Source organism: Macaca mulatta, chromosome 6, assembly GCF_049350105.2.
Source record: "Macaca mulatta isolate MMU2019108-1 chromosome 6, T2T-MMU8v2.0, whole genome shotgun sequence".
In the NCBI taxonomy this organism is placed as follows: Eukaryota; Metazoa; Chordata; class Mammalia; order Primates; family Cercopithecidae; genus Macaca; species Macaca mulatta.
Window position 1 is genome coordinate 89,409,080 of NC_133411.1, and position 21,824 is coordinate 89,430,903.

The following is a 21,824-nucleotide window of genomic DNA, read 5'->3' on the forward strand; positions in this document are numbered from 1 at the left end:
AACTATAAACACTGCAAAAGTGATGCTTTTCAGTGTCAAAGTGAGTCTCAGTCTGACTCCTACTAGTCTGAGAATGGTTCCTTGTTTTTTGGTCATGTTGCCCTGCTCATGTTTTATGCCTTATTATGTGGTTCAGATGCATTCTTGCTGAATTTTATTATTTCCATTGCTTTTATTCTTGGTCACTGAAGTTTTAGAGCATCGAGTGCTTACAGCTGTAGTTTTTCCAGATGTTCTTGGCACAGAATTCAAAACTGGTGACCAGGTTGGTTTTTCAGGATTAAAGCCCTATGTAGGCAGTCAGATTTCCACATTTACTTTTATAGGAAATTTTCAAGTACATTTTTGAACAAATACTTGTTTTATATAATTTCCTTTCATATGTTTTTTTCTCCTTCAAAAATTAAATATTCCATAATCAGCACAGTATTCATTGGGAGAGGAAAACAAGAGGATATCTACGATGATAACTGACAAGATATCTAAAATGTTATCTAAGATATTAGCACTTGAATTTGAGCTCCATATGCTAGCATTTTAGGAATGAATGAATGAATGATTACATATTTTCAGACAGGTATCTTTTCATTTTAATGAAATTTAGAATACTTTTAACTAGATGCTTTTTAAATAGTTCTCTATTTTCTTTTGTGTTTTCTTCAAGTTTTTCTATGACTGCATTAAAGATGGCATCTGCAAATTTATTTCCTATTTCTCTGTGAAATAACTGTTCTTCCTAGGTATTGGTGAGTTAAAGTTAGGTACTTTTTAACATAATGCAAACATAAAATATGAAATTATTCCTTAAATAGGAAGCATTTATCTTCTTATTTTTGTTTTTTTAGAAGAGCTACTAAAGAGCTACTAGGGCTTTTGAAATTGGTTTGATAGTGATGATCATATTAAATATGTCCGCTTCCAATAGAGAAAATGTGAAAGTGTTTTAGAAGCTGTTAATATATGAATATAAGCTATTTTTATTCTTACCTCGTTTCAAACGTTGTGTGAAGTATGAGAATCATATTTTATTATCAAAACTTGTTATCAAAAATTGATCATATAAAATATATTGGTACCTTTCAAGACTCCCTTTTTCATTGACTGTCATGGGTCTTCCAGACACTTGATAGCATAGAGACCAAAGGTATGAAAATATGTCTTCCATTTTAGGGATACTTTAATCATGATTTCCTTATATTCTGTAGTATTTTATACTAATGTTGTTTTTCAAAATTATGGATGGAAATAGTTTATCCAATGTTTCATATCTCTGCTTCACCTCAAAATAAAACATCCAGAGAGACATGAGTTAATCCCAGCTTCACCAGTTACCTACTACATCACCCTAAACTATTACTTGATCTCTGTGAGCCTCAGTTTTCTCTTTTGCAAAATGAAAATAATATCTGTTTTTCAGTTTTATAAGGAATTAAAATAGATAAGTGTAATGCATAAGTATGAAATTATACAACCATATGGGACTTTTATTATTACTGTGATAGCCTAAATTAACACAGGAAACCATCCAACCACACACACATTCCAACAAATACGAGATTAAATCTTGTAATTTTAAAAACAAACAAATATGCAGACCCATTGCCACTTTTGAGTGTAAGAAAGGGAAAACCTCAGATGCCATGTTTGAAGAGGTATTTCAAAACCAAAGTAATTGATGGGAATTAAAGCTTACCTGTACATTAATGGAATATCTGAACTAGATACACGTCTAGATGACAGTGAGTATAATGTTTGAGTGAAGTAGAATGTTGAGGCTTCAGACCTCTTATGGAATTGGAGTTGAACTCTCAGTATAAAGAAAGGAACCTGGAAAAATATACTGTTAATAAAATAATCTTATAAAAAAACTACTACTCTCTGTCCTGAGGATGCAGCATAAAAATAGAACAATCCCTGGGAGGCCGAGACGGGTGGATCATGAGGTCAGGAGATCGAGACCATCCTGGCTAACACGGTGAAACCCCGTCTCTACTAAAAAATACAAAAAACTAGCTGGGCGAGGTGGCGGACGCCTGTAGTCCCAGTTACTCAGGAGGCTGAGGCAGGAGAATAGCGTGAACCTGGAAGGCGGAGCATGCAGTGAGCTGAGATCTGGCCACTGCACTCCAGCCTGGGCGACAGAGCGAGACTCCATCTCAAAAAAAAAAAAAAAAAAAAAAAATAGAACAATCCCTAAGGACTATGAGTGAATAAAAGTCTCAAGAAAAATCAGAACCCTAAACCTGTGTTATGTGTGTATGCAAGGTTTAAAATGGAACACTTTGCCTCAAGTGTAAAAATCAAGGTGAGAAATTAACTTTCAAAACTAGTCTCGAACTGATGAAACTTGTAATGACCCCCAGAAAGGCAAACCAGCAACCTTCATTTAAGAACACTTCTTCCCAGAACACTTGCCACTTTGGCTAGAGGCAAGCCGTACTCAAACGTTACAAAGCATGAAAGGAAAACAAGTAAAACAAGAATTTTTCCACAGATAGAAGAAACATAATTTATACTCCAGGAGCCACACATAAATACAGAAATGAAAGATATCTTAAAATACGTTTATTTAAATATTTAAAAGAAGGGTAGGGTAGAACAGGATATAATGGCAAAGGAACAAAGATAATACCTAGAACTGAAAATATGATTACTGAAACAAAAATCTCAATGATAGATAAAACATCAGCTTTAAAAATACCTAGATAAGAGAATTGGAAGCCAGATCTCTAGTATAGTATGTGTTGCAGAGGAGATGCTCAGTACATTTTAGTTTCCTTCCCATTCTTTCCTTATTTTCCTTTCATCCATATTTTCTGTTGTTGGCACATGATATGAGAATAATGAGCTCCACTTTTGCTTTTGTTTTACCCTGCTCATATGAGTGAGAAATACACTGTAGACTATTGAATCTTTGATGCAAGGAAGGAAGATGTTATAAAATATTGAGCTTATTATTCATTATAGGAAATTATCTGGCTTTGACCTAAGAGCAGGTACACAAAGTGGAATTTTCTGTAATAACTTACAATGTGTTTCATCTGAGGACAGAGAAAGAATGTCAAGGGTTTAATGTATTTCACATGAGTTGTGAGTCTAAATTAATGCATTTCTTAAAAATTGCTAGTTCAATAAATAGGAATAACTTGATTTAAAAATGTGTAGTATAGGGATTGATTTTACTTGTTTAAATTTCTGTTACACGTGATAAATTAGTACTAACAGATAAACTAATATTTTCTCATGTGTAGTCGTTTACTTTTCATTTTAAAACTTTTGTTAATATTTCCCATAGTTTCTGAATCAGAGATTTCCCAAGAAGCTGATGACATGGCAATGGAAAAAGGGAAATATGTTGATGAACTGAGAAAAGCATTGGTGTCAGGAGCAGGACCAGCTGATGTATACACATTTAATTTTTCTAAAGAGTCTTGTTATTTCTTCTTTGAGAAAAACCTGAAAGATGTTTCAGTAAGTAAAACTTTCCAAAATGTTACATAGTAAAATGTCAGAGCACTTATTGAGGGATTATATTTAAATTTAAGTAACTACTATATTATTCCCAGAACACCTCAGAAGCAAAAGCTTGAAAAGTACTTAGTTTCCGAATTGGAAGAGACTTCAAAGCTAAAGTCATTAAATATATTAATGAATCACGAAAAATAATTATTGGAAAATATATTTAGTTTTTAATGCTTGAAAAATTTTAAAGTATTACAGAGTTAATTATAATCTTGAAAAAGGTGGGATCAGAAGTTTTAGCCATTGTGACAGGTCTTATTGAAATAAGTTTTGTGAAATATTGATTTTAAGAAATAATATATCTTTGAATATCAAATAATTATGACTTATTTTCTACTTTATTAGAGTGTATTTGAAATTTAAAAATACATAGTCAGGATTAAGGATACTTTATTTATATTGTCAGATTTAAAAATATTAAAATAGAAATAATTTGCAGCCTAAGCTTTGCAGACAAGAGTATCTGCTACTTATTCTGCTCAGTTCCTGCACCAATTCAGATCAAGGCAGGTGGTTTATTTATTAAAGTCTTGCACTAATTATTTGTATATTTTACCTAAGTTGAATAGATATTGAATTTGTTTTTTTAGCTGGTGGTTTTTAGTCATATGTGAGAGCTATCATTTCTAAAGGAGAGGGAAGGAAATGTTTGCTACGTTAAGTTAACAAATAGCTATTGAGAATTTGTTTTAGAGCTCAACTTAGTTTAGAAAATTATTTTAAAACAACCTTTTAAATTCAGAATAATTAAAGAGATTTCTTTCATTAGAGAAACATTTGAAGAAACAAATGGAATCATTATAAATATATATTATCATGTAGGGAATAATACAGAGAAACTAGCCTTAGTAATTTATATTTAAAATAAACATTTTCTAATTAGCTGTCAAATTATGTAAGTTTCAATATGCTGTGTTTCTTAAAATGGTAATTTAAAATAGGTACAGTAAGAAGGTTGGAACTAGCTACTACAATTTTGTTATTTATCGTAAGTGTTCTTTCCTATGGCCCAAGCTCAATCAGATGATATTATATATTACAGAAGTGCAGACTCTTCGAATATTTTGAAGCAGATCATTGCCAAATTGGGATCAATGCCATTTCCCATTCACTAAACATTTGCATGTAACAACTAGCATTATTTTGTGCAGCCATTTTCTAGTTTTTATCTGTTTCATACATATTGATACATAATTCCAAATTAGTGAGGTACATTTTGGAAGGCTGAAAGGCTTTTGATATTTTTGACATGGTAAAAGATGGGGCTTGGTACAGTTGGCATTTATATTAATCTGTTCTCACACTGCTAATAAAGACATAACCGAGGCTGGGCAATTTATAAAGGAAAGAAGTTTAAATGATTCACAGTTCCACGTGGCTGGAGAGGCCTCACAATCATGGCAGAAAGAGAAGGAGGAACAAAGTTATGTCTTATATGGTGGCAGGCAAGAGAGCATGTACAGGTGAACTCCCCTTTATAAAACCTTTAGATCTCATGAGACTTACTCACTTTCATGAGAACAGCATGGGAAAAACCCACCCCCATGATTTGATTACCTCCCACCATGTTTCTCTTACAACATGTGGGAATTATGGGAGCTACAATTCAAGATGAGATTTAGGCCGGGCGTGGTGGCTCATGCCTGTAATCCCAGCTCTTTGGGTGGCCAAGGTGGGTGGGTGACCTGAGGTTGGGAGTTCCAGACCAGCCTGACCAACATGCAGAAACCATGTCTCTACTAAAAATACAAAATTAGCCGGGCATGGTGGCACATGCCTGTAATTCCAGCTACTTGGGAGGCTGAGGCAGGAAAATGGCTTGAACCCAGAAGGTGGAGGTTACAGTGAGCTGAGATCACGCCATTGCACTCCAGCCTGGGCGACAAGTGCGAAACTGTCTCAAAACAAACAAACAAATAAGAAAACCAAAAAAAACAAGATGAGATTTGGGTGGGGACACAGACAAACCATATCAGCCTAGATGGAGTACTTGCCATGGCTGGCAATACATCAGGTTTTACTCCTTCTATGAAGAAAGAGCTTTAAGTCCTCTTGATTCATGTCTTCTACAGTTGGTTTGGCATCTATCAGCATCAAAGACTCATAATAATCCTGAAAGATTTTTGCTTGCCACCCTGAAAGTAAACAACTTTATCAGAGCCAGCATCTTGAACTACAGGTACTACCTTTTCAAGAAGTGTTCACAAGAAATGGAAACAGCCTAAAAGATTACCAGCAATGCAAAAAGTGTGCTGGTTCCCTACAGAATGTCTTAAACCACTACATTGCAGTCTAAATAGCTGTCTCCGTATTTATTCATTTATTTATTTGTTTATGAGAAAGAAAAGGCTATTCTCAGAACAGTTTGATAAGGAGGAGTTTGTTCATGGCTTGACTTACTTGAGAGGTATTTTGGATATTTAAATGAGGTAAAACTTCCAGTGCTGTTGTCAGCCTTATGGATGGATGCAGCTGAGAGATCACAAATTCATTTGGCCAAAGTGTCATGGTAATCTTCAGTATTTAGGATGTGCTTCTGCAAACTGATTTCAGAGTGACAATATCTCATAAATTCATCTGCTGGCAAAAAAAAAAAAAAAAAAAAATTGCAGACAATTGGAATGAAACATGGCAGACAGAATACTTTTTTGAAGCTAATTTTGCTTGGATGACCTAAAAATTGAGGAGTTTGTAATACTTTTCTTGATGACACAGACATCTGATTGTTGCCAAAAATGACCTCCTAAACTTAGAAGAAAGGAAAAGAATGAATATAAATTCAACTCAAAAAGTTGTGAGTTCTGTTGTTTCTTAATGTAAGGTTGCTCCCCTGTGACAAAGAGTTGCTCCCAGATGCATACCTCTGAGAGTCAGGATTTTAGACATTTATTGCCATCAGTTCAAGAAATTTTGTGTATCTAATTGTGTGTTCACTGTACAATTTGAACATTTTGGATATCTAACTTATATAAGAATTGTTTGAAATTTATATTTATAACAAATTTTCTTTTTTTTTTCTTAAAAGGAAGTAACCACTATTTTAGTATTCAAAAATACCTGATATTTTGAAAATACTATCTTATGGTTTGTCTGAGTGAGAGAATTACAAATTTTTCTCTCTCTCTCTCTCTTTTTTGAGATAGAGCCTCGCTCTGTCATGCAGGCTGGAGTGCAATGGTGCAATCTCAGCTCACTGCAACCTCTGCCTCCCAGGTTCAAGTGATTCTCCTGCCTTAGCCTCCTGAGTAGCTGAGATTACAGGTGCATGTCACCATGCCTGGCTGATTTTTGTATTTTTAGTAGAAACGGGGTTGTGCCATGTGGGCCAGGCTGGTCTGACTTCAAGTGATCCGCCTGCCTCAGCCTCCCAAAGTGTTGGGATTATAGGCGTGAGCCACTGCACCCAGCCAGAATTACCAATTTCTAATGTAGTGAAATATTTTAAATTTTAAACTTTTTGTCAATATTTATACACATGTTTTAGGAGCAGTGGGTCCAAAATTTTCATGAGATTGCTTTTGAGCTTATCCTCCCTAAACTTCCCTTAGGCGTTAATTGGCTTTTCTTTATAGATAACATAGATCCTTTCATTTTAGCTTCATTCTCATTTGAATAAATGTCGGGTGAACAGCTACACACTATTTTCTTTCTCCATAGAGTGTGAACCCATGTGACCCTTCCTGCCTAGTGCTCTTCATTTAACAGTAGATTGTTCTGGTTGAAAGCATACTGTGGTGCCAGCATTTGGAACTCCTCATCTCTTCAGCACAAGGACTGTCACTCACACAAGAGATCATTTGTGTGCTTTAGGTCACTGTTTTCCCTCTACCTTTAACAATTTATCCTGATTTTGCCATACAGACTTTGTCCTGCTAACAATGCATCTTAATGAATAATATATTCATCTTCCTTGTTTGCTTTCATATCTCACTCTGTTTCTTTAGAAAAAATTCATTTATGAGTCAAAGAAAAGTACTTAATTCTTTTTGATAAGAATAAACTTGGGCTAATCATTTAACCTTAACTTCGTTGTTCCCCAGTGAAGGAAGCCATGAGGTTTGAAGAAAAATTAAACATGATTTAGTACATATATATATATCTGTATGTATATACATCTCCACACACACACACACACACACGTATATAGTGAATATCTAAAACACTAGAATTTGCTACAAGTCTCTAGTAGAATTAATGCAAAGTCTTCTATTTCTTTACCCTCATTTCCCCTAGTACTTAAATAGCATAGAGGTTTATTTTTCAGTGATATAAAAATCCAAATAGGCAGTCCTGAGTTAATATGATGGTTTTATGATTTTGGAGACCCAGGCTTCTTTGTTGCCTTGGCTTTTTTTTTTTTTTTTTTAATTGTGACAGGGTCACACTTTTTTGCCTAGTCTGGAGTACAGTGATGTGATCATAGCTCACTGTAACCTCTGATACTTAGGCTCACAAGAACCTCCTACCTTAGTCTCCCAAAGCACTGAGATTACAGGCATGAGTCAGTGTGCCCAACAGTCTACTTTGTAATTTTTAACAGATAGTTTTTATTTCATAGTCCAAGATAACTTGTCTAGTTTTACTATTATGCTCACCTTTGAGGCAGCAGGACCCAGTTAAAGAGACAGGAAATAACATGTGCTTTTTTCTTTAAGATAGTCACTCCCAAATTTGATACATTCCTTTTGCTTACGTCCCATTGGCCAGAATGTAGTCACATAGCTTCACCTGGCTGCAAGGGAATCCGTGAAATGTAATCTTCAGCTGCGTCCTGTGCACAGAAGTTTTAATTACTGTGTAAAAACTGGAAGATGGATATTGAGGGTCAAGTAGCAATCTATGCATTTAACATTTAGGGAAGATTGAAACATCATTCAGAAGGCTTTGTTGTTTTTGTTGCAAGGATATTTGTTTAGTATTTCATTACAAATAAGGGTTTCAGTCATCTCAATTTAAGAACTGTTACAACATAAGGTATATCCTGCTCTATCTCACTATATTTTATAAGTTTTTATTTATTTTTTAGTGGAAAATCCATTCTAAATTTCAGACAGCCTTCCCACATTATTTAACTGACATTTCTCAGATATATGAAAATGAAGTAAAACCAGTTAGCCAAAATAAACATCCAGAGTTCTTTTTTAAAACAGCAGTCCAAAATCCTATATTATTGCCATGTGTCCCTGTGGTTTGAGGGACTCTGAATTCAAAGGGCTATTTGCAGATGAAATATCAGAATTGTAGCATTTATTGTGTCTTCTGCCAAAGATTTTGTCAAAAATAGTAATGACTTTCAGGTCTTTGGGAATATGGGTTGCAGATGTGTTGTTTGAATGTCTGAAAAGGAAATCATAGTATTCTTTATTTTGGTCATAAAAGTATTTGTGTACATGTGCTATTTTGATACTAAACACTATATAATTTTGTGATCTTTTTGGAATGTGAGGACTAAGTAATGTAAGTGGTGAAGAAATCCCATTAAAAGTATACGGTTTCTAGCTAATCCATACATTAAATTTTAGAACTACTTTGAAAAACAAAAATATCAATGTTTAGTTATACTATTTTTTGTTTATGGACCTATTTTATTTCTTGCTTCATATTTTTCTGCCTTTATTTAAAATGTTTGCTTTGATAAATATTTTAAAGTCATTATATCTTAACTTTTTTGTTCAGAAAAGAAACAACTTAGCATAATAACAGAGCAGAAGAAGGCATGGCATGGTGGCTCATGCCTGTAATCCCAGTACTTGGGAAGGCCAATGTGGGAGGATCACTTGAGGCCAGGAGATTGAGACCAGCCTGGACAATATAGTGGGACCCTCATCTCTACAAAAAAAGAAAAATGTAAATTAGCTGGGCATGGTGGGACATGCCTGTAGTCCCAGCTACTTAGGAGGCTGAGGTGGGAGGATCACTTTAGCTGAGGAGTTTGAGGCTGCAGTGAGATAAGCTAAGATTGTGCCAGTGCACTCCAGCCTGTCCAGCCTGGGCGACAGAGACAGAGTGAGACCTTGTCTCACAAAACAACAACAACAGCAACAACAACAACAACAACAACAACAAAAACAGAAGTAGAAAGTAGCATGTAAAAACTGTGTTGTAAAAGGACATTTCAATTTAATAATATTAATATTTGCTTGTTTTCAGTTAATCTGCTTCAGCGTGCAATCTCATACTTCATCAAATGCACTTGGTATTGTCACTGTTTATACATGAAACAATACATGCTGAAAGTATAAGTGAGTTGCTAAGGAAAACAGAGGTAGTAAGCTAAGCTAGAGTAAAATTCAGGTCTGTTTTATGAATCCCAAATCAATTTTTAAAAAATTTGTTTAGGGATAATTTACAAACAATTAAATGTACCTATGGTGAGTATACAGTTTTCAGTATTCAGGAAAGCACTTTCAAGCCTCTTTGCAGTCAGGCGCCCAACTACCCATTTTCTTCTCCCAACCCTACCTACTCTGAAGGCCCCAGACAGCCATTGGGCTGCTTTCTATCGTTATAGATCAGCTTTACATGTTTTAGAATTTCATATGAATGGAAGGAACTGTGCAGTGTGTATACTTGCTTATAACTTTATTTGCATAGTATAACATTTTTGAGATGTCTCATTATGTGCTGTATATCAGCATTTCATTCCTTCCATTGCTGAGTAGTATTCCATTGTATAGATATACCACATTTATGGTGATTTCAAGTTGTGGGTTGATGTGAATAAAGCAGCTATATACATTCATGTCTAAATCTTTTTGTGGGTATGTTTTAATTTTTAACAACTTTATTGTGATATAATTAACATAAAATGTGCATATAGAAGGTATACAACTGGGTAAATTTTAAAATGTGTACATACCCATAAAACTATCACCGTAATCAAGATGATAAGTCCTTAACCTGCTCAAATTTTTTTGTACCCATCGTAATTCCTTTCTCCCTCTCTCCTACCTCTTTACTCAGTCCCCAGAAAACCACTGATCAGATTTCTGTCATTATAGATTGGTTTACATTATCCATACATTTAACCATACAGTATGTACTTCTTTTTTTGGTCTGATTTCTTTTATTCAGCATAATTGTTTTGCGATTCCTCCATGTTGTTGTAAGTTTTAATAACTTATTCTTTTTTTCCTGCTTAATGGTGTTCCATTTTATAGATATACCCCAATTTGTTTATGCATTCACCAGTTGGGTTGCTTCTAGTTTTGGACTATAACCAATAAAGCTGCTATGAACATTTAAATATTTGTATGGACATATATTTTATTTGAATAATATATAGGAGTAGAATAGTTGGGTTATATGGTAGGCATATGTTTAATTTTTGAAGAAACTGCCCAACAGTGTTCCGTAGAGTTTGTACTGTTTTACATTCCCATGATCAGTATATGAGTTCCAGTTTCTCCACATCCTTGTCATTACTTGGTATGGTCAGATTTTTCATTTTAGACATTTTAGTGGGTGTGTGACCATATCTCATATTTTAAATTAGCATTTCCCTAATGTCTAATGATATTATTTGCCATCTGTGTATCTTCTATAGTGAGATATTGGTTTAAATCTTTTACATTTGTTTTTATTGGGTTGCTTATTTTCTTACTGAGTTTTGAAGAACTTTTCATATCCTTAACAGATACACAATTTGCAAATACTTTCTCCAAGTTTGTGGGAGAAGCAGATAATTTCTTAATTTTGAGGAACTGAATTTTTTTCTTTTATTAATCTTGCTTTGAGATCACTTCTAATACATTTTTGCCTAACTTGTTACAGACTTATGCTTTCATGTATGAACTCTATAGTTTTAGATTTTTACATTTAGAGTCTGTGATACATTTTGAGTTAATTTTTTTGTTTGTTTGTTTTATTTTTTGAGACGGAGTCTCGCTCTGTCGCCCGGGCTGGAGTGCAGTGGCCGGATCTCAGCTCACTGCAAGCTCCGCCTCCCGGGTTTACGCCATTCTCCTGCCTCAGCCTCCTGAGTAGCTGGGACTACAGGCACCCGCCAACTCACCCGGCTAGTTTTTTTTTTTTTTTTTTTTGTATTTTTTAGTAGAGACGGGGTTTCACCGTGTTAGCCAGGATGGTCTCGATCTCCTGACCTCGTGATCCACCCGTCTCGGCCTCCCAAAGTGCTGGGATTACAGGCTTGAGCCACCGCACCCGGCTGAGTTAATTTTTGTATATACTTTAATGTATGGGTTGAAGTTCATTTTTTATATGACTATTTAGTCATTCTAGCACCATTTGTTGAATTCCCCGCTGAATTTTTCTTGCACTTTGTTGAAAAGCAGTTAACCATGTATGTATTATTGGTCTATATTTGGACTCTGTACTGCCCCATCTATCTATTTGTTTAGCTCTGTGCCAGCCATAATCTGTCTTGATTACTTAGGCTTGTAATAAATCATGAAGTCTGGTGAAATCATGTCGTATAAGTTCTTCAATTTTGTTATTTTTGAATTTGCTTTAGTTATTCTATTATTTCAAATATTTTTATGAGGTGTAGAATTATTTTCTCAATTTTTCCAAACAAGTCTGCTGGGATCTTAATTGGGAATGCATTGGATCTACAGAATTGACATCTTAACCATATTAAGCCTTCTGACTCATAAATATAGTACATCCATTTATTTAGGTCAGTGTTTCCTACCCAGGGGAGATTTTGCTCATCTAGGGTCACTTGGCAATGTCTGAAGACATTTTTGATTGTCACGGCCAGCAGCTCCTAACTGGCATCCAATGGGAAGAAGGCAGAGAGATGTTGCTAAGTATTCTATAATGTGCAGGGTTTCCTTCCATACCAAAAATTATATACCAAAAATTATCTGAAACAATGTCAGTAGTGTTGAATTTATAAATCTTCATTGAGATCTCATCAATTACTCAGAAATTGTTTATAGTTTTCAAATTATAGATCTTATACATTTTATATTAGGTTTATCACTTTGAAGCAGAAAGTGAGGTCACTGAATTAAAACTTTCCTTTTTTTCTGATACACAATTTGGGATCTAAATTTCATTCCAGATTCTACTATAACTTCATTCCTCACATTTTGGTATGTTGTGTTTTCATTTTCATTTAAAATATTTCCTAATTTCCCTTTTCATTTTAGTCTTCACCCTTGAATTAATTAGTAGATTGTAATTTTGTTTTCAGTTTTGTTTGCTATTACAGATATCGTGCCAATACTCGTTTTTAATTTAGGTCCATTGTTGTTAGAAACTTTATGTGACTTGAATCCCTTGAAATTTATTGGGACTTGTATTATGGCACTGAATGTAACCTTTGTTCAATGTTTTATATGCATTTGAAAGAAATACTTCTTTGCTATTTTTGGGTGTTATTAGATTTTTGAGTGTTAATTTTTGGGTATTGATTAGATCAGGTTGGTTGGTGGTGTTAAGTTTTCTATATTCTTGCTTATTTTCTGTCTACTTCTTTTAAAAGTGACTGATAATGTATTAAAATCAAGAACTGTAATTCTGTATTTGTCTTACTTCTCCTTGAAGTAATATCAGAGATTACTTCATGTATTTTGAGCCCTTGTTAATTAGGTGTAAAACATTAAGCTTTGACATGCTGTCTTGATGAGCTGCCCTCTTTGTCACTATGAAATGACCCTCTAATTCTATGATGTTATTTGTCTTAAAAATCTACTTTATACATGTTCTTACGCTCCTCCAGTTTTCTTTTGATTGCAGTCTGCATGGAATATTTTTTCATCCTTTTGCTTTTAATTATTTTTCTCTTTATATAAACTAGATTTCTTTTAGGAAGTATATAGTTGGGTGGTGGTGTTTTAATTCAGTCTATCAATCTGTGTTTTTCCATTGGGATGTTTAGGCCATTTATGTTTTATGTAATTATTGACAATTACATTAAAAATGGTGGTTTAAAAATCTACTATCTCTTGTTTGTTCCATCTTTATTTTATTTACTTGTTCCTCTCCATTTTATTTTGGGCTAAGTATTTTTTATCATTCTATTTTATCTTTTTAGTTATCTTGTTATCTATAACTCATCTTTATGCTATTTTTATGTTTGCTTTAGGGTTTATAGTATGCATCTTTACCTTATCACCGTATGCTTTGAAGTGATATACCATTTCACAGATATTATGGCATCATACTTTCATTTCTCCTTCTATGAGCTTATGCTGTTGTGGTCATACATTTTTCTTCTGCATATCTTACACACTTCACAGTTAGTGTTACATTAATATTATTTTTACTTTTAACAGTTAACTTACCTTTTTAACTTTTCATTTTGAAATAACCTTAGGCTCAAAAAGTTTTAACAGTAGTACACAGAGGTCCTGTGTACCCTTCACCCAGCTTTACCGATGATAACAATATATAACTGTAGTACATTATTGAAAGCAGTAAATTGGCTTCGGTACAATACTGTTAACTACAGACTATACACAGATTTTTATCAGTTTTTATGTGCACTGTTTTTATTGTTCTTGTTGTTGTTTTGGCATATAGTTATGTGAATTTTGTTCTACATGTGGATTCATGTAACTACCACCATAGTCAGGGTACAGAACTCTTTTATTGCTTCAAAGAAACCTCTTTATTCCCTTGTGTTACCGCCTTTATATTCACACTATCCATCCAATGTAATTCCTGGTAGCCACCAATCTACTCTTTGTCACTGTAGTTTTGCCACTTTGAGAATATTAGTGGAATTGTACAATATACATCCTTTTGAGATTGGCTGTTTTTTACTGACCATAATACTTTTGAGAGCCACCAAATTGTTGAGTGTATCAGTAGATCATTTTCTTTATTGTTGAGTAGTCCGTTATTACTTCGTGCAATGCCATGGGTGCACCACACTTTGTTTATTCATTTATTCACTGAAAAAAACCTTTAGGTTGTTTCCACTTTTTTGGCTAGTAGAAAGCTGCTTTTGACATTCATGTACAGGTTTCCATGTGAGCATAAATTTTCATTTATTTAGTACAGGAGTTGGCAAACAATAGCCTGTGAATTGGCTGCCCATTTTGGGAAATAAAGTTTTACTGGATTGCAAGCATGTTTATTTTTTTTTTTAATATGTTGTCTGTGTATACTTTTGTACTACAGTGGCAAAGTTGAATAGTTGCAACAGAGTCCTCTATGGTGTGTAATGACTAAAATATTTACCTTTCGCCCTTTTGGAAACAGTTTGCTGACCCCTGCTCTAGGATAAATACCTAGGACTGTGAATGCAGGGTTGTATGATAAGTATGTGTTTAACTTTAAGAGAAAGTGCTACATTGTTTTCCCAGATGGGTGTACCATTTTACATTCTTACCAGAAATACGTAAGATCTGCATTCTTATCAGCATTTGGTATTGTCAAAATTTTTGCCTTTAGCCGTTCTAATAGGTGTGTTATGGTATCTTATTGTGGCTTTTATGAACATTAATCGCTAAAGTGCTGAAAAATCTTTTCATGTGTTTATTTGCCATGTGTGTATCCCATTTGGTGAAGTGTTTGTTCAAATCTTTTACCCCTTTTTGATTGTATTTTTGTTGTATGTGTAATTTGTAACTATCTTCTTTAGTCTCTTGCTGGTCTGATCATTTTATTAACAGGGTCTTATGTAGAGCAAAAGCTTTTATTTTTGATGAAGTCCAATTTGTTGACTATTTTTCTTTTATGCTTTTGCTTCTGGTGTCATGGCTAAGAACTCTTTGCCTAACCCTATGTCATACAAATTTTTGACTATGGTTTCTTTTAAAAGTTTTGTAGTTCTGTATTTTACGTTTATATCTATTATCTATTTTGAATTCCTTTTGGTATAAAGTATGAGGTTGAGGTTCACTTTCTTGGCTATGAATGTCAATTGTTCTAACATCGTTAGTTGAAAAGACTCTCCTCTCTCCATTGAATTGCTTTTGCCTCTTTGTTAAAAATCATTGACTGGACTTAAGTGGGTCTACTTTTGTATTTTCTATGCTGCCTCATGGATCTATGTGTCTGTCCCTCCACCAACACTACACTGTCTTAATTACTGCAGCTACATCCTTACCCTTAAAATTGAGTTATGTGGGCTGGGCGTCGTGGCACACACCTATAATCCCAGCACTTTGAGAGACTGAGGTGGGTGGATCACCTGAAGTCGGGAGTTCAGGACCAGGTTGACTAACATGGTAAAACCCCGTCTACTAAATGCTAAAAAATTAGCCGGGTGTGGTGGCGCATTCCTGTAATCCGAGTTACTTGGGAGGCTGAGGCAGGAGAATCACTTGTACCTGGGAGGCAGAGGTTGCAGTGAGCTGAGATCACACCATTGCACTCCAGCCTGGGCAACAAGAGTGAAACTCCATCTCACCAAAAAAAAAAAAAAAAAAAAAAAAAATTGAGTTACATGAATCTTTCAACTTTATTTTTTTGAAAAATTTTATTTTAAATAATTTAGTTACTTTTTACACTTTTAAAATCAGTTTTACTCTAATTATGAAAAAAATTGAGTCTTAGAGTTTATCAACATGGTATATCTATATAAGTTTACTTTGAAATCTTGCATCAGAATTTTGTAGTTTTTAGCATACAGATCCTATGCACATTTTGTTAGGTTTATGCCTAAGTATTTCAATCTTTTTGGCACTGTTATAAGTGGTATTATGTTTTAAATTTGTACAGTGGTTCATTATGAGTATATATTAATAGAAATTCAACTGACTTCTTTTGTGTTAACTGTATATTCTCCAACCTTTCTAAATTCCCTTATTTGTTCTAGGTGGTTTTTTTGTTGTTGTTTGCTTTTAAGATTCTTTGATAATTTTTTTCTCTAGACAGTGATGTTATCTGCAAATAGATGCAGTTTTAGAGGCTGTCTCAGAGAGCTTCAAGGCCTAGACAGCAGAGAATTGCTACAGGGATGGGGCTGCCACAGAGTCCCCATGAAGTCAATGCCCAGGGGAACTGTGGGGTGTGAGCTGCTGCTGAGAGCCCCCTTCTCTACTACTGCAATGCCTGGTAGAGCCGTGGGAAGAAGGCCACCTGAATACTCCAGAACTAAGAGCCACCAGTATGCAGTGCTAGCCTGGGAAAGCTTACAGACATCGGTTTTAAATGTGTGAGAGCTATAATGTGGGCTGTGCCAGCAAAGCCATGGGGGCAGGAATGTGCAAGTCTTAGAGACTCAATCCTTCCTATGTATCTGGAAGGTGGGACATGGAGCCATGTAAGATTATTTTCCAGCCTTATGATCTAATGTTGTATGCCTTATTGGGCTTTAGACATTTCTGGGACTTGTAACTCCCTTCTTTTTTCCTGTTTCTCTTTTTGGAATAGAAATATCTGTTTTATGCCTGCATTGTGTTTTAGAGCGACAAAACTTACCTGTTTGATTTAACAGGGAAATTTGCTTCAGGATTAATTGTTCCTTGAGTCTCACCCATATCTGATTTAGATGAGACTCTGAACTTTAGACTTTTGTGTTGATGCTGGAATGAGTTAAGACTTTTGGGGCTATTGGGATGGAATGGATGTATTTTGTGTGTTATAAGGACATGAATTTGGGGGGCTAGGGGTGGAATGCTATGGTCTGAATGTCTCCCAAAATTTGTGTGTGGAAAACTGAACCCCTGATATGGTTTGGCTATTTCCCCACCCAAGTTTCATCTTGAATTGTAGCTCGCATAATTTTCACATGTTGTGGGAGGGACCTGGTGGATGATAATTGAATTATGGGGGCAGGTTCCCCCATACACTTCTTGTGGTATTAAGTCTCAAGAGATCTGATGCTTTTATAAGATCCCTTGCACTTGGTTCTCATTCTCTCTTGTCTGCCGCCATGTAAGATGTGCCTTTCATCTTCGGCCATGATTCTGAGGCCTCCCGAGCTATGTGGAACTGTGAGTCCATTAAACTTCTTTTTTTTTTTTTTTTTTTTTTTTTTTTTTTTAAATAAATTACCCAGTCTTGGGTATGTCTTTATCAGCAGCATGAAAACAGACTAATACAATCCCCAATGCAACCGTGTTAGAGGTGGGACGTAATGGTGCATGTTCAGGTCTGGAGCAATTTATTACTCCATGTAGATCCAGATTTCCATGTAATAATATTTTCCTTCTGTTTGAAGGACTTCATTTAATATTCCTTATAATGCGGATCTGCCTAGGATGAACTTTGTCGGGTTTTACATATCTTTCAAAGTCTGTACTTTGCCTGTCTTTTTGAAAGTTATTTTCAATGGGTAGAGAATTCTAGATTGACTTTTTCTTTTCTTTTCTTTTCTTTTCCTGTACATTAAGAGTATTGCTCTGTCTTCTGGATAGTTTTTTAGTTGGTTTTTTTTTTTTTTTTTTGCTGAGAAGTCATCTGTCATTCTTATCTTTTATTTATTTATTTATTTATTTTTAATTGTTTTTTATTATACTTTAAGTTCTAGGTTACATGTGCACAACGTACAGGTTTGTTACATATGTATACATGTGCCATGTTGGTGTGCTGTACCCATTAACTCGTCATTTCCATTAGGTATATCTCCTAATGCTATCCCTCTCCCTTCCCCCACCCCACGACAGGCCCCGGTGTGTGATGTTCTGCATCCTGTGTCCAAGTGTTCTCATTGTTCAATTCCCATCTATGAGTGAGAACATGCAGTGTTTGGTTTCCTGTTCTTGCGATAGTTTGCTGAGAATGATGGTTTCCAGCTTCATCCATGTCCCTACAAAGGATATGAACTCATCCTTTTTTAAGGCTGCATGGTATTCCATGGTGTATATGTGCCACATTTTCTTAATCCAGTCTATCATTGATGGACGTTTGGTTTGGTTCCAAGACTTTGCTATTGTGAATAGTGCTGCAATAGACATATGTGTGTATGTATCTTTACAGCAGCATGATTTATAATCCTTTGGGTATGTACCCAGTAATGGGATGGCTGGGTCAAATGGTATTTCTGGTTCTAGATCCTTGAGGAATCACCACACTGTCTTCCACGATGGTTGAACTACTTGACAGTCCCACCAACAATGTAAAAGTGTTCTTAATTCTCCACATCCTCTCCAGCACCTGTTGTTTCCTGACTTTTTAATGATTGCCATTCTTACTGGTGTGAGATGGTATCTCATTGTGGTTTTGATTTGCACTTCTCTGATGGCCAGTGATGATGAGCATTTCTTCATGTGTCTGTTTGCTGCATAAATGTCTTCTTTGAGAATTGTCTGTTCATATCCTTTGCCCACTTTTTGATGAGGTTGTTTGATTTTTTTCTTGTAAATTTGTTTAAGTTCCTTGTAGATTCTGGATATTAGCCCTTTGTCAGATGGGTAGATTCTAAAAATTTTCTCCCATTCTGTAGGTTGCCTGTTCACTCTGATGATAGTTTCTTTTGTTGTGCAGAGGCTCTTTAGTTTAATTTGTCAATTTTGGCTTTGGTTGCCCTCGCTTTTGGTGTTTTAGTCATGAAGTCCTTGCCCATGCCTATGGCCTGAATGGTATTGCCTAGGTTTTCTTCTAGGGTTTTTATGGTTTTAGGTCTAACATTTAAGTCTTTAATCCATCTTGAATTAATTTTTGTATAAGGTATAAGGAAGGGATCTGGTTTCAGCTTTCTACATATGGCTAGCCAGTTTTCCCAGCACCTTTTATTAAATAGGGAATCCTTTCCCCATTTCTTGTTTTTGTCAGGTTTATCAAAAATCAGATGGTTGTAGATGTGTGGCATTATTTCTGAGGGCGCTGTTCTGTTCCATTGTTCTATACCTTTGTTTTGGTACCAGTACCATGCTGTTTTGGTTACTGTAGCCGTGTAGTATAGTTTGAAGTCAGGTAGCATGATGCCTCCAGCTTTGTTCTTTGGGCTTAGGATTGTCTTGGCAATGCGGACTCTTTTTTGGTTCATATGAACTTTAAAGTAGTTTTTTCCAATTCTGTGAAGAAAGTCATTGGTAGCTTGATCAGGATGGCATTGAATCTATTAATTACCTTGGGCAGCATGGCCATTTTCATGATATTGAATCTTCTTATCCATGAGCATGGAATGTTCTTCCATTTGTTTGTATCCTCTTTTATTTCGTTGAGCAGTGGTTTGTAGTTCTCTTTGAAGAGGTCCTTCACATCCTTTGTAAGTTTTATTCCTAGGTATTTTAGTCTCTTTGAAGCAATTGTGAATGGGAGTTCACTCATGATTTGGCTCTCTGTTTGTCTGTTACTGATGTATAGGAATGCCTGTGATTTTTGCACATTGATTTTGTATCCTGAGACTTTGCTGAAGTTGCTTATCAGCTTAAGGAAATTTTGGGCTGAGACGATGAAGTTTTCTAAATATACAGTCATGTCATCTGCAAACACTGACAATTTGACTTCCTCTTTTCCTAATTGAATACCCTCTGTTTCTTTCTCCTGACTGATTGCCCTGGCCAGGAAGTCCAACACTGTGTTGAATAGGAGTGGTGAGAGAGGGCACGTAGAGGACTACGTGCTCGGACTACGTGCTCGTAAACGAGACGTTCCCCATAAGTCCTGCTCTTGCAAACGAAGCAGGGCATTCCCGATAAGTCCTGCTCTTGCAAACGAAGCAGGGAGTTCCTTCCCTGTAAACAGGGAAGACAAAGGAGCCAGCTGCAAACAGCAGACCCTGGGGGCTTGTTTATGTGTAAGCATCTTGAAAATCCAGAAAGTCAGGGAAAGGTCAGAAAAACAACAATGTGTCTTGTGACTTGGCAACATTCCACAAAGGACCGTATAAAATAAAGCAGAGCATGCCATTCGAGGCAGCCGCCATGTTTGTCTTGTCTTGTGTTGTCTTGTGTGTTCATTCCTTTGTTTAGGAAACACGTAGACCCCAACAAGGGCATCCCTGTCTTGTGCCAGTTTTCAAAGGTAATGCTTCCATTTTTTGCCGATTCAGTGTGAAAGTGGCTGTGGGTTCGTCACAAATAACTCTCATTATTTTGAGACACGTCCCATCAATACCTAGTTTATTGAGAGTTTTTAGCATGAAGGCTGGTGAATTTTGTCAAAGGTCTTTTCTGCATCCATTGAGATAATCATGTGGTTTTTGTCTTTGGTTCTGTTTATATGCTGGATTATGTTTATTGATTTGCATATGTTGAACCAGCCTTGCATCCCAGGGATAAAGCCAACTTGATCGTGTTGGATAAGCTTTTTGATGTGCTGCTGGCTTTGGTTTGCCAGTATTTTATTGAGGATTTCTGAATAGATATTCATCAGGGGTATTGGTCTAAAATTCTCTTTTTTTGTTTTTTCTCTGCCAGGCTTTGGAATCAGGATGATGCTGGCCTCATAAAATGAGTTAGGGAGGATTCCTTCTTTTTCTATTGAGTGGAATAGTTTCAGAAGGAATGGTACCAGCTCCTCTTTGTACCTCTGGTAGAACTCGGCTGTGAATCCATCTGGTCCTGGAGTTTTTTTGGTTGGCAGGCTATTAATTATTGTCTCAATTTCAGAACCTGTTATTTGTCTATTCAGAGATTCAACTTCTTCCTGGTTTAGTCTTGGGAGGGCGTATGTGTCCAGGAATTTATCTATTTCTTCTAGATTTTCTAGTTTTTTTGTATAGAGGTGTTTATAGTATTCTCTGATGGTAGTTTGTATTGCTGTGGAATCGGTGGTGATATCCCCTTTATCATTTTTCATTGTGTCTATTTGATTCTTCTCTCTTTTCTTCTTTATTAATCTTGCTAGTGGTCTATCAATTTAGATATTTTCAAAAATCCAGCTTCTGGATTCGTTGATTTTTTTAAGGGTTTTTGTGTGTGTGTGTGTGTCTCTTATCTCCTTCGGTTCTGCTCTGATCTTAGTTATTTCTTGCCTTCTGCTAGCTTTTGAATGTGTTTGCTCTTGCTTCTCTAGTTCTTTTAATTGTGATGTTAGGGTGTCAATTTTAGATCTTTCTCTTGTGGGCATTTAGTGCTGTAAGTTTCTCTCCACACACTGCTTTCAGTGTGTCCCAGAGATTCTGGTGCATTGTATCTTTGTTCTCATTGGTTTCAAAAACATCTTTATTTCTGCCTTCATTTCGTTATGTACCCAGTAGTCATTCAGGAGTAGGTTGTTCAGTTTCCATGTAGTTGACTGGTTTTGAGGGAGTTTCTTAATCCTGAGTTCTAGTTTGACTGCACTGTGGTCTGAGAGAGACAGTTTGTTATCATTTCTTTTCTTTTACATTTGCTGAGGAGTGCCTTACTTCCAACTCTGTTGTGAATTTTCTAAGTGTGATGTGGTGCTGAGAGGAATGTATATTTTGTTGATACAGGGTGAAGAGTTTTGTAGATGTCTATTAGGTCTGCTTGGTGCAGAGCTGAGTTCAGTTCCTGGATATTCTTGTCAAC

The 21,824-nt window shown here is 35.6% G+C and overlaps 1 protein-coding gene across 5 annotated transcripts in view; it reads left to right on the forward strand.

Moving 5' to 3' along the window:
* The window catches only part of XRCC4 (X-ray repair cross complementing 4), a 291,186-nt gene that overhangs the window by 32,308 nt on the left and 237,054 nt on the right, over positions 1-21,824 (forward strand). For all 5 annotated transcript variants that reach the window (XR_013418175.1, XM_001111900.5, XM_078004438.1 and 2 more), the window contains exon 3: positions 3,296-3,471. Coding sequence is in view for 4 of the 5 variants with exons in the window: in XM_001111900.5 (XP_001111900.2) it covers positions 3,296-3,471 (176 nt within the window). In the remaining variant the exon portion in view is untranslated. The remainder of the gene's footprint in view (positions 1-3,295; positions 3,472-21,824) is intronic.